At 39.6% G+C, this 13,611-nt stretch overlaps 1 protein-coding gene across 2 annotated transcripts in view; it reads right to left on the bottom strand.

Annotated features, from left to right (window-relative positions):
* The window catches only part of camkvl (CaM kinase-like vesicle-associated, like), a 44,559-nt gene that overhangs the window by 2,696 nt on the left and 28,252 nt on the right, over positions 1-13,611 (bottom strand). For both annotated transcript variants that reach the window (XM_052057205.1, XM_052057207.1), the window contains 9 exons: positions 7,452-7,558; positions 6,480-6,611; positions 5,242-5,316; positions 4,490-4,628; positions 3,826-3,946; positions 3,399-3,474; positions 3,186-3,322; positions 1,997-2,075; positions 1,824-1,911 (listed from right to left, as the gene is read on the bottom strand). In XM_052057205.1, coding sequence (XP_051913165.1) covers positions 1,824-1,911; positions 1,997-2,075; positions 3,186-3,322; positions 3,399-3,474; positions 3,826-3,946; positions 4,490-4,628; positions 5,242-5,316; positions 6,480-6,611; positions 7,452-7,546 — 942 coding nt within the window. In that variant the 5' untranslated portion in view covers positions 7,547-7,558. The remainder of the gene's footprint in view (positions 1-1,823; positions 1,912-1,996; positions 2,076-3,185; positions 3,323-3,398; positions 3,475-3,825; positions 3,947-4,489; positions 4,629-5,241; positions 5,317-6,479; positions 6,612-7,451; positions 7,559-13,611) is intronic.

Genomic DNA, 13,611 nt, shown 5'->3' with positions numbered 1-13,611 from the left:
CTTTCCATTTTACTCCCTCCTTAACTACACCAACATAACGACACAAATATCCCGACATCTGCATTGCTGATCATGATCTTGCAGTATTTGTAAAACTAAATTCATTTAATTTACGAGTGCAGATGAGGAGGAGGAAAGGAGCACAGTCAACCACTTTGAACATTTGATTGTGAAAAGGAAAAGTGGGACAGTGGATCTCCTCTGGGACAGGCAGAGTGAAAGTGCATTGACAAAGCTTGTGAGAAGACCTTCACCAGTCAAAATATGATCAACACGCCTCATGGCTGACTGCTTTTTTTTCTTCACATTTAGTTCTTTTGGACTATTTAGCCATAAAACAGTCAATTAAAATGCAGTTCCAGCCATAGAGAGATGCTTTTTCATGCCAGACTGAATGTGCAGTTCCACCCACGCTCTGTCATTCAATTCTCTATCGTAATGATCTACAATACCTTTAACTCCTTGGAATTATATGGGGAAAGAGAGAAGACGTTTATGGGTGTTACTTGTACTCTGAGGTCAGAAATACCATTGTCATATTCCCCCACTCTCTCCTTGATATTAACATTTGACATGGTCACATTATGATACAGTATCTATAAATTATTATGTACACTTTCTTGAGGGATGCACTAAAACCAATGTAACTATTGGTGCTGATATAGTATGTATTCAAACTTGCGCTCTAAAGAAAAATGCTCTGATGCTTTGATAACAATACCACTTTACGAGCTTGACCTATAACTTCTGAGCCGATGATCGTATGTCAACTTATCATGTGACGATACTTCAAAGTAGTGATGGGTAAATGAAGCTTCATGAAGCACTTGTGATATATTTCTCCTCTAGATGGTGCTCTTGGTTGAAACAATAAGGCTAGTGCAGTGGACATTCAATTTCCACTGCATCCTTAGAGCAAGCGTGCCATCTAAAGGATTAAAAAAATTACACAAGTGCTTCATGAAGCTTCATTTGTCCCTCGCTACTTCAAAGTAAATGAAAGATAATACTTTGTTAGCTCTCTGCAAATTATACCCTGAAGATTAGGATGAACTCTTCTCGGCTAGCGTCCGATAGGTACCAATGTTTTGGAGCTTTGTTGCCTCTTGCTCCATACCGCGCCTGAGCCAGCGCCACTTTGCGTCTCAAAGCTTCGAGGCAGGGCGATCAAATACATGTCAGGGAGTTATGTGATAAAGTATCCCTTCAGGTACCCTGCCAGAGTTTTGTTTTTCTAACTTGTCTTCTCAAGAACTAGTCTTTGACTCTCTTTGTTAAACTTAATACAGAGGTAACTTGGCATCCATTTTCCTACTTGTGTATTTGTCAGTCCCTACGTTATTTGTCTCTGTAATCCTTTTGCAGTATGCCCCTAACGTTCAGACTGAAATACAACAGAAACGAAACCTTTCAGGCTACATTTAAGTATAATGTGTGGCAAGATTGTTAAAAAAATGCAATTGGATGGTAAAAGGTAAGTAATGACAAAAGTTATATTTGAGTGAAACTTATGCCCGGTTCAAGGAAATTGTCTTTTGAACAATATTTGATTAAAATGAAACATTCTAATCACAACTGCAAGATGTATGTTATTATAAGTATCAGTACTTGGTATCAGCGAGTACTCAAGTGTAAGTACTTTTACTCTTACTCGGTCTGAAAATACGTGGTGTCAGTGCATCTTGACTATTTTTAAACATCATTACAAATAACTCATACTACTTATTTTCTTGATACTGTACCTCCAGCCTTCCCCTTTCGACTACTTTCTCTCTGAAGCTTCATTTTATGTTAAGAGATGGCGAGTGAGGTTGACCACCTACCCGCCATTTGGCCTTTGCAAAGTTCTTCTCAAATTGGGCACAGACGCCATCCTTAAGATTCTTCTCAGATGCACCGTTACCTGCAATCCTGACAAAAGCAGCAGTCGAAACGTGAGACCGTGTACTGTGTCGAAATACTTCTGCGACAATGCGACAATGTGAACACTAAATACCATTCATGCCAAAGCGCATCTTGTGCTGTGATTCTCAGCATCTGGTCCACCTCCATGAGTCGACAGACGAGCTCTTTAGCTGAAAGAGTTGATGCAACCAAGTTTAAGAGCAATGAGGATATGGGGAGGAAATTATTTAGCTGACCAATAAACCGATACAAATCTGAGCAGTTGGTATGACTATGCTGAATTTTATACTTACTTTTCTCATATGCAACGTGTTTGTTTGTTGATTTGTTATCACTGACTCAGGGACATGCACAATAATTGTAGCTGCTTTCAATGTTTTTAACTTGTAAAAATGGCAATGAACTCTATTCCATTCTACTGTAGCTCAATTAGCATCTGTGAGAGTTAACACTTGTGTCCCTGTGTTCAAATTCTGAAGCGCATCATTCATACGTATTTCTTTTCCACAGTGCATGCTACTAAAAGCAGATCACTAGCAAACTATAGAACCCTTAATGGTTTAACTTGAACTTGTTCTGACATCCATACATCGGTTTTCTGTACTGCTTATTCTTGTGAGACTCTTGATTATTGTTGTATAAGTGATCTACTTATCTTTAAGCTTTCCTCAAAACTCACTTGTATTCTTTGGCGTTCGACTCAGCATGACTTAGATTTGTTCTTGATTTTACTGCTTGGTGCTTTCTACCGCCTTTATTACCGATTCGTCTTACTGTTTATTGTGTATGTTAAATCGCTCCATGTACAGCACTTTGTATGCAGCGATGGCTGTTTGAAAGTGCTCTATAAATACTGTTGACTTGACTTGACTTTTTATTGTTTTGTATTATATTACAAATGCATCTGCTGTTCATATTTCACCTCCATTGATTTTGTACCCTCTAATTCCATTTTTTATTTGCATTAGTCCTGTCACTCCTTTTATTGTTTGATCATTACCGAGCGGACCTAAGGGTTTGTATTTTTTTGTATGTTTTTTTTTCTTGTGTCAGGGCTTGATTGTGACGCATTATTTACCTTGCCTTGCATGCATGAAAATTCTAATTTTATGTTCATATATTAAACTTCCTGTAATACTTTTATGTTCGTGTATATGGTTTTATTTTAATTTGACAAGGTTGGGATAATATCGATCTAAGTGAGAAACCCGGTCACTGTGTGATATTAAATTCAATCTCTTTGAAGATATTTGTTGCCGTCGTGTGGCGAAAGCGTGTACCTGCAGGGGAAATGTCATCCCAGTACGGAGAATCGAACTCAAAATCACCAGCAACAATTCGACAGAAAATGATGCGATTATGTAGATCTGTGTTTTCCTCTTCTGTCTCATCATAAAAAGGAGGGTTCCCTGATAATCTGAAAAACAAAAACAAAACCATATTTGTGATCTGCTATAGAAAAAGTTGCAATTGTTAAATTTGTGAAGACTTACAGTATGAACATAATGACACCCACAGCCCAGCAGTCCACAGGTCGGCCATATCGATGACGAGCGACTACTTCAGGTGCTGAGGGTACGAGACAAATGTTTGATCGAGATTCAACTAATAGTTGGTAATCCTGAGACTGTCATATCTTGTTCACAATTCTACCCAGCACATGGTTTCACTGTTCATTTTAATTTACTTTAAAGGTAGGACTGCTCGTCCATTCTCCTTGTTATAGGTCTAGAAGTCAGAAAATTACGAATAGGAATAAAGTGTAAAGTAAATTACGCATGTAGAAAATTGAACAAAGTGTAAAATTAAACAATTGCAAACATGTGCTCTGGAAAATCCAATAGAAATAACATGAGCTAAGCATGTCAACGTGATTGGACAAATCCCATTGATTATTTCTAGTAAATGGTCAAATCTTACCCAAGTATTCTGGTGTGCCACAGGGTTCTGTGATGGGGCCATTCTCAAATCTTGACAGATAGAAATCTCGCAAAACTACTTTGTTGTGGTTGTTTTCTGTGTAGTACATGAGGTTTTCCAGCTAGGTGACATGGGACACAAATTACTTCACATACTTTAATTGCTGAGGCAATATACGACAATGACTTCATCAGATGCTATTGTGACTGACAATTATGCTGAATGTTGAAATGTTATGAATCAAGCCGACCTCATTAAAATTCTAACTGTCATTATTTACTTTAATCTTCAAATTTAAAGATCACGTCTTGTGTACCAACTTCTTAAACAATCTAACAATACAAATACAAATATATAAGTAAATCATAAATACGATGTAAGTGGGCTGTACCAACTGTGCAGTTTAAATTGAGTGAACAAAGAAGGAGGCTACAAAACAATTGTTAGTTATTACATATCTACTTTAACAATGAGGGGTAAAAGACCCGGTTGAGATCATCATGTATTTAACTTTCTATCATTCAATAAGTCAATTCCACATACAGTGCAGCCTAAAAGAAAATTCCACCTTCTACCACCAGAGGACATTTGAGGGCAAATGGACACTGATGGGTGATCATGAAGGCCAAAGCGACTCATGAGAAATGGCAGAACATGAGAGTACCTTCAGGTTCCTGTGGACAATGTTGAGAGAGTGCAAGTATGCCACAGCCTCCAGCACCTGTCTGATGACGTTGGAGGCATCTCTCTCTGTGTAATTGCCTTGGTCCTGAATCCAGTCAAAGACATCTCCCCCCGTGGCCCTGTTGCGAAAACACACATGCACAAACATGAGCAGAAAATCAAGTTGCTGCTGCCAGCCACATGTTGTAATGCCATGTATCACTTTTAATGCAGTTCGCTCCTTATGTGTATTAGGAAGACAATCTGCTTCCACAGGCTCTAAAATACCACTAAGAGCAATTAAAATATTACTTATCTTCGGAAAGAATATAAATGACAGGTGAGGCAGTTGTGTCTTGCCCAAAGCAAGATGGGTGCCGGTAAAGCCCAAAATCGCGACTGCAATAACCCCATTTGTCCGTCGGAATTCTCCGAACCCAACCAACCCATCTGCAGTTATTGCGTGACAAGAAGTTGCAAACACACGCTTGGCTGGCTGGATATCGATCCTCGTAAGGTAAAGGATCGCCTCAGGGGCTACGAGTATAGTGTTGAGTGTGAGAGAAAGCAAATATCTCAACAAATCACACACATCTCAGCGGTGGAGGACTACACCAGAGCACGCAGTAAAAACAACATATGCTCTGCCTGGCCCCTTGAGCTGACGCATTTCTTTGTACTGCATTGTTCACCAACCATTTACATGCATCGAGATTCAGGTAAGATATCATACATGAAAAGCAAGACACTCACAGTTCCTGGATGATGTAGTATTCTTTCCGGGTCTCAAATGTATTTATGAGTTGAAGGATGTTTGGGTGGTTGACCCTAGAAAAGCGTCAAATGAGTCAGATGAATAGAATGATGTCAACCCGTCCGTCATAAGAATACTGTATCTGTGGAGGGAGTTGATTAGCCAGTGTTGTTTACCAAGCAACAAATTGTACAAATAAAAATCCCATGAGAAGTATAAATGCTGAAAGAATAATTGTTTTGTCTGTATTTACTTACAAGTTTACACTAAGGGTGTGGAATCTGGGTTTGTCCAGTTCAACACAAATTGGTAAATTGGACCGTCTCCCATCTACTAGAAGAGGATGGATACGTTCTGTCTGTCACTATACATTACTGCCATTGATAAACTAAGATACAATTCATTAATTGTTGAGAAAGAATAATAATCTTGGAGGAATTAAAGGGGTGTTTGCAATTTAAGAAAAAAAAGTGTTTATTAATTTTATTCATTAAACGGTAATTCTGACTTGATTAGTACTTGATAAATATGTGTGGAAAACAAATGTACTTCTTGTATATTATTTATTTTAGGTGCATGATGGAGGCCAGAGATGGCTGATGTATTCACTTATGAGATTTACATCGTGTGCTACGATTGAGTTAGAATAACTCTTAACAAATATGACAAAAAGTGTTTTTTTGGGGGGGGGGATTTCAAATTCCCCTTTAAATGATATTGGACACCAAATGAGGTCTTATGACACCTGAATGTGCTGGGGGACAGTCGTTGGGAATCGCTAATGTCATGCACAATTTATTTATCATTACAAGAAGAATTAATGTAGACCAGGGGTCACCAACGTGGTGCCCGCAGGCCCCAGGTAGCCAGCCTGTGAGGACCACACCAACAGCCCGCCAGCGCTAGGATTGTGATTTGCTCGTAGGAATTATGATTTAAAAATGCAAACACGGGCAGTATTGTGAGATATCTTTAAGATGATCAGAGTCTGAAAATTAAAATCATTAAGTATTAAAAATAACATATGCTAATATTATTAAAGGTAATTTGTACAAATGTTATTTCAGACGTGTATCAATTTGGTAGCCCTTCACACAAATGGACACATGAAGAGGCTCTCACTCTCAAAAAGGTTGGTGACCCCTGATGTAGACCATCATGAAAATCTCAAATTAGCTTTTTCTGCTCCAACAACTTCTCAATCATACGTCCTTCTGTTCACACACGGACTGCGTACAATTTTAGGATCATGATCTCGTTCTTGGCGGCCTTGCGGACTTTCCTGCCATCTTTCTTGAGAAACTTCTTGCAGACAAAGACTTTGTTGGTTTGCCTGTCCCTAGCCAGGCACAGCTCACAGAACTCCTTTCTATGTCACATGAAGGAGACAGGAAGAAAAACAAGTGCATTGACAGTATTAGTTGAACCAAACTTTAGAATTCTACCACATTTATTTCAGTGACCCAGAACAAAATATATAATTTTAATGTGACAAAAAAAAAAACACGGTAATTATAAATGTTTAAAATAAACTGAGAAGCAGTAGTATGCAAAATTAAAGAAAAGTAATGTTAACATAGTTTATAAAGGTAGAAGAGGCAATCATGTTCAGATGTTCATTTGTTAAATGTGATGCTCATATTGTTAAATATTCCTGGAAAAAAGGAGAACAATTACAGTGCAGATACTGTTTTCCCCACGTGATGAAGTGCACTTAAGTTTGGCCTTCTATGTGTTATATAAAAGATCCGCACAAATCTCTGAGGCCAGATGCTGACGTTGCCATATGGCCATGCGTGCGTATGCGTGTGTGTGTGTGTGTGTGTGTGTGTGTGTGTGTGTGAGCGAGCATGTGTGTGTGTGAGCGAGCATGTGTGTGTCTGCAATAGATTTTCAGTAGGGCGAAACGCAGCAGCAATTTTCACGCCACAACCATGAGCAAAATTAAACGGCTGGTTGGCCACCTTTGAAAAGTGATCATTAATAAATATCTTCGCTAAATAAATATCAGGCGCTGCCTGCAGCCTTTGTATGACCAACTTCAGTCCTGAAAACAAAATGATTGGATTTTCAAGCCCCCCCAAAATTGGAGCTCCTGACACAATTCCTTTGTATGCATACTGTTTATATGAATGGGAACGTCAATGAATTAAACATTGCAGAAGAGGAACGAGTCAAAACACATTGCACAAAGATTTATAGTACTTACGCTCGGAGAACATGGCCAATTTCATATTTGTCTGTCACATCGGATATGCTATCATAAGTCTGCCCATCTCGCAGCGCAAGGCACCCAAATGGCATGACGGCATTCACCTATCAAACACACAAATACATGGAAGAAATCACAAATGATTTGGCCAATCATTTCAATGCAGCTGCGTATTCTCTTTCTCCGCTTTTCCCGGAAGTCGTTTGATTGTGTTTATTAATACTCTCCCTTTTGTTATTTTCACGATTGGGTCATCTTGTCCATTGTTGACAAGCTCTTTTTGTTGATTTTTCCCTTCCCTTTTGCACGCACTTTTGGTTTCTCTTGTTTTCTCCTGGCGTGCCTATCAGCGTCATTATATTTGTACTTTGTTGAATTTGTGCAATTTTTGCTGAAAAATAAATATTTTTGGATACCTTTATCCGAGTCAATGTTTGTTGAGTCCAATTCTGTTACGGAACCGTTACATATTCACTCGGTTGGTTATTTGCGACATCTATGAAGTTCAAATGAAGCTTTATAAAAGTCACTGACAGACTGTTTATCTAGTCCATTTAAAATAAGTGTGCCCGAATATCCAGGTAAGAGATGAAGTGAATCCGCAATCAATACAGTTGAAACCTCTCCCAGTCCTTCACCTACCCACGTCCTAGACGCTCTGTGGAATCTAACGCCAAGTCTTCTACTGCATGCTCCTATTCTACTGCAGCCTTCCAGCATTTACCAGGTGTACAGTTAGGCCCATAAATATTGGCAAATGGACACATTACTTTCGTTTTTGCCTTTGAAACGCCACCACAATGGATTTTAAATGAAAGGAACAAGATACGTTTTAACTGCTGCTTTGTGCGTATTCACATCCAAATTAGGTGAACGGTGTAGGAATCACAGCACTTTGTATCTACTTGTATGGCCGCCACTTTTTAAGGGGCCAAAAGTAATGTGCAAATTCAGTTCAGCAAGTGAAATGTGCCCTCAAGAGAATTCAGGTTGGGTGATTGACTTGGTCATTGCATAACATTCTCTGCCTCTTATTACTTTCACAGTATTGCTTCGGGTCACTGTCCATCTGCACTGTGAGGCGCCGGCCAATGAGTGGTGAAGCATCTGTCTGAATATGAGCAGAAAATATTGACCAAAACACTTTAGAATTTATCCTGCTGCTTTTGTCAGCAGTCACATGGCCGATAAAAGCAAGGGAACCAGTTCCTTTGGCAGCCATACATGCCCACCTGGCTGTGGCTCATCGGAGCAGCCAATTGTCCCATAACTTTTGGTCTCTTTAAAAGCAGGAAGCACAAATACAGGCTGTTGCAATGCCTTCCTTATTCATCCGATTTTGATGTAAATCCCCCCAAATTAAAGATGAAGGTCTGCAGTTGAAGCACCCCTTGTTCCTGTCGTTTCAAATCTGTCATTCAGAGCCCAAAAAATAACAATTGTGTCAATGTTCCTATTTGTGGATTTGGCTACTTTGTTACTGTACTTACAGGATATACTCTTGACTTTTCAGCTAAGTGGATCGTTCAAACCATTTTATCAGAATCTGTCTTAAAATGAATCCATAAAACTGAGCAAGTAAAAGCGATGGGATCACTTTCGACAGAGCGCTGATGAACGGAGGTTATTAAGTCAACTAATAAGGCTGCAAGGACTTCAGAAGTGGGGTTTTGAAGATTAGCTGACAGAGGAAGACAAGAACAGATAACAAATAGAGAACAGTTAGAACAGAAAACAATGCAAATCCTCAGCGGTAATGACATTTTGAGAGTGCTAATTTAGGATTATGGAACAAATATCAGTGCAATGATGTCAATCTCAACCCCTTCTGTCTGGATGTACCAATCAGCATTGCAGATGATCAGGCGAGAGGCGCTTCAGGATAGGCGGGACTTGTGAGAATTGTGTACGGTAATCCCGCTGCTGGCCCTAATCTCTAATCCGTATCTCTAATCCAGAGCACTGGGTTACACTATGGGCGTATGTGCGTCCGCATATGCATCCGTGAAATTGTCGGTTTGAGCGAAGTACAAAGTTCGCCGCAGATATGTCACATGTGCTGATCAGAGTTTGACTTGGATGATGAATGTTTGCGTGTGCATGCGTGTACCGTGGTAATTCAGTGCAGGCAGAGGGGAAATGAGCGATAGATTGAAAAAGGCACAGCCTTGCGAGAAGATTATTTATATCAGGGGTGCCCATTAGGTAGATCCTGATCTACCGGTAGATCCAAGACAGGTCCCAAGTAGATCCGAGGAGTTTCGAGAAGAAAAAAAACAACCATTTGTGTGTCTTTGTACATGTTAGTAACATATTTTTTGTGTTAATATACACTGCACCCTAATCATCTTATCAGTCTCATTTTCACTCATTTATTTTCTTTAATAAAAGAAAGCAGGTAAATCTTACATTTACGGTGGCGTGTAATTTCGTCACCGGAAGTTGTTAGCTCAGCAGTTTGCAATTGCAGCTTGTGATCAGACCTGTTGCGCTTTATCTTTTATCGTCATGATTCTCATTCAGAGTTTGCTTCGTGTAAAATTCACAGAGGGCACGAGCAAAGAATAGGAATCTAGGAGGGCCCAGGGAAGCACTTTAAAACGGTACGTGTGAGCTACGATAGTTAACAGGCTGAAAAAGTGTGTGGCATGCCTCTGTTTCAGGTTGTTTCTCATCATTGCGTGTGTGTGTGTGTGTGTGTGTGTGTGTGTGTGTGTGTGTGTGTGTGTGCGCGTGTGTGTTTGTGCGCATGCGCGCCGGTAAGGGTAGATCCCGGGAGGTTAGTTGATCGAAAAGTAGATCTTCAATCCAAAAAAGTTTGGGCACCCCTGATTTATATATATTTGCAAGTGCTACAATAGTTTCCAGGGTGGTGAAAGTCAGGCTTCATGTGAATACAGTTCAATGAACAAACAAAAGTGTCCCGATTGAAATATGGCCATGCCTGTTTTGCACCAAGGAAAATTTGTGTGTAGAGCACAATTCAACCATCCAAAGTGCTCTAAAACAACATCATATTACAAGGAGGCAAATCAAATCATTACATCAACAAAATTGCAAATGAAATGCATTTTTAATTCTTTTGTCCCCTGCATCATAAAAAATGGCGGACTGTCCTGATTTGTTAATGCCAGGTGAAGAAGGACTCCAATTTTTGTTTACACACAAACTGCTTCATCTTGCACAGTTTGTTTTGAAAGCCTTTCACTGACTTATAAGGACATTATGCTTGACTGAAGTTGCTGTTTAATAAGAAGTGTATGTTCGATAAATTCAGCTCTGACCTTCCTGTGTTTGGTTTGCATGTTCTCCTGGTGCCTGCGTGGGTTTTCTCCGGGTGCTACGGTTTTCCTCCCACATTTCAAAAACATGCATGGTAGGCTGATTGAACACTCTAAATTGTCCCTCGGTGTGAGTGTGAGTGAGATGGATGTTTGTCTCTGTGTGCCCGACGATTGGCTTTTTAAAAAAAATTGAACCAATGTACGTCACGGTTTCTTAATAAATTTCATGCTCACGCATAAAAGATCTAGGCTTCAAAAACAGAGGGTTTGAAAAATCCAAAAATACAAAAAAAAATATATAGATACTGCACATAAAAATAATAATAAAAAATACTAAGGCTTCAGTGGTTAGCGCATTGACCTCACAGTGCAGAGATACTGCTCTCAATTCCAGCTCCGGCCTCCCTGCGCTGGAGTTTGCATGTTCTCGGCTGGGATAGGCTCCAGCACCCCCTGTGACCCTTGTGAGGATAAGCGGATCGGAAAATGAATGGATGGATGGAAAAAAAATACTGTGCGATGTCTGCCCTGTAGGGATGAATGTGATATTATAATTTAAAACTATACACTGCATATTCATGGATCTTCGCGAATCAGCATACAATTGACACTCACTAAAATGCATTTAAACAAACAAAAAAAACAGTTTTGTGAACCCTCAAAATTCTCTGAAAAACACAAATGAACCTCCACTCAGCATTTTCCACAAAAAGTGGCCTTCACAACAAAAATGAAAAAAAAAAAAAAGAGACAGAGATTAAAATAAAACCCAACCCTAGACGAGGCACTCACAAGTCTCTAAATATGTGTCCATGAAAAGCACAATTGGAGGAGGAGGAGGAGTCACTTTGCATACACATATGTGATTACTGTTAATAACTAGCGCTGTCATGTTAGAGAACATTTTTTTGGCTCTCACGCCTCAAGTGGACCCACATCATCATATCAAACAGCATGTAAGATTTAACACATCAACTCGGACTTTGGCACAAATGCAATGATTGAGATATTGAACACGGCGTCAATGCCTGCCAGTGTCGATGCAACCTAAAATGACTTTATTCTTTTTTTTCCAAAAAATTCTTTATTCTCAATGCTTCTTTATTTATGGGCCAATTTCCAAGAAGATGTGATGGTTAGCTTCTTGAATAGCTCTTTTTCAATTCCAATGCGAAGCTATATCATTTGGGTTTCTTGTGAGCTGAGCAGGAGTTATTTTTTCTCTCTCAAGTTACACGACACTGTATAGAACCACTTATATACTGAGTCAGTACAAACCTTGAAGTGGAGGCCGAGTAGGAGGCAAAAAAAGGAGGAAGGGAGATGAGAACAGAGTGGTGAGAAAGATGAGCAAAGAGGTGTGAAAGGATAGGGCTCTGTGACTGGGGTGAACAAATAAAAAATAGTGCAGCGGTGCAAAACACAAAACGGCAGCGGCAGATTTGAGCCTTATGTCTTCACGCCTTCACAACTGCGTGTGAATGTTTACAACAGTGAAAGTGATTTTGTGCGCATGGGGGTGACCATGTGTGTCTCTTTTGCGGGGATGTCCTCAATGTATCTGATCTGTAAAAAAACAAATTAAAATGAGGTTCCACGGTACATTTCGAAGGTGAAAGTAAAAGCAACATTGCAATGTGTGTTTTAGCATTTGTGCCACGCAATGTTCTCTGGCACAGGTTCAAATAGGTTGCTGTGAAATATTTAAACAAATGAAACCAATTACATGAAAAACAATTCAATCTTTGTTTGAAATGAGGATGCTACAATCATGAATGTTTTAAAAATACTTTATCATATGAGGGATAAGAAATGTCAAGCGTGCACATCTCACATGTTTAGAGTAAAGCTTTGGGAATTGCTGGGAAATATAAAGCCGTTCAATAAAATGTCCCCCGAGTTTCATGCTGCTGAAAAAGGAATTACATGAAAAAGCAGCGGCAGTTCACTGGCACAGTGGTCATTTTTACATATGGAGATAGGACACCGATGTCCATACAAAAGTCGGGTGCGAATGCAGAGCTCTATGAGACATCACACTTTCATTTCAAATTGCTTGCGCTGTTGTCATCATGCTTGTTCACAAGTGCAGAGTCGAGCGTGCAGCGAGGCTCCAATATGAATAGAACGAAACATCTTTTCATCAGCTTAGAAGGTGACAGTCAAGGATATTCTTAGCATGAAATTCAATGTGCTGGCACTCAGGTTCGATCCCACAGCGGTGCATCAATCTGTCAAAGGCCAGCAATACAATTTGCTGCTCATCGCAAAATAATGTGCCACCGTTGCGGATGCTATAATAAACCTAATCGTGGATGTAAATTACACAGAATGTTTTGTCAATCTTCTGACATCCAGTGCACGGACCTTCAACGAGAATGATGCTCTGTTCGCAGAAACACTATCAGAGGGGTTTTCAGTCAATATTGCAACATTTTGTAGCGGTGGACAATTCAGCACGGTGTCATACTGACAGGTGTTTCTAACATTTGAATAGGATGTATTCGAGGAATATCATATTATTAGAATGATCCCGTGTAGTTCATAGTACAACAATAACAGCAGCAGCAATGTCGAGAAGTTTTTGTGAAAAAGGAAGTAATTTTCTACTTCTATGTTATTGTCCAAACAAAATCGACATATATTTTTTACATCAGTAATTCTCAAACTTTTACACCAAAACCTACTTTGGTCTTCGAGTAAAGATGAACACATAATATGTGTATTGGGAGCTTCCTGTTGAAAAATATCCCTCTTGGTACATTTTAGAAATGGTCAATGCAGTGAATAGCATTGCATAGTGGCGTTATCTAAAACTGGGTGACATTATGGCGCCAGCACATGTCACTGTCAAGACTTTGTTTTCTACGCCG

Source organism: Hippocampus zosterae, chromosome 2, assembly GCF_025434085.1.
Source record: "Hippocampus zosterae strain Florida chromosome 2, ASM2543408v3, whole genome shotgun sequence".
Taxonomy (NCBI): Eukaryota; Metazoa; Chordata; class Actinopteri; order Syngnathiformes; family Syngnathidae; genus Hippocampus; species Hippocampus zosterae.
This window is presented reverse-complemented; position numbering and strand designations above follow the sequence as displayed.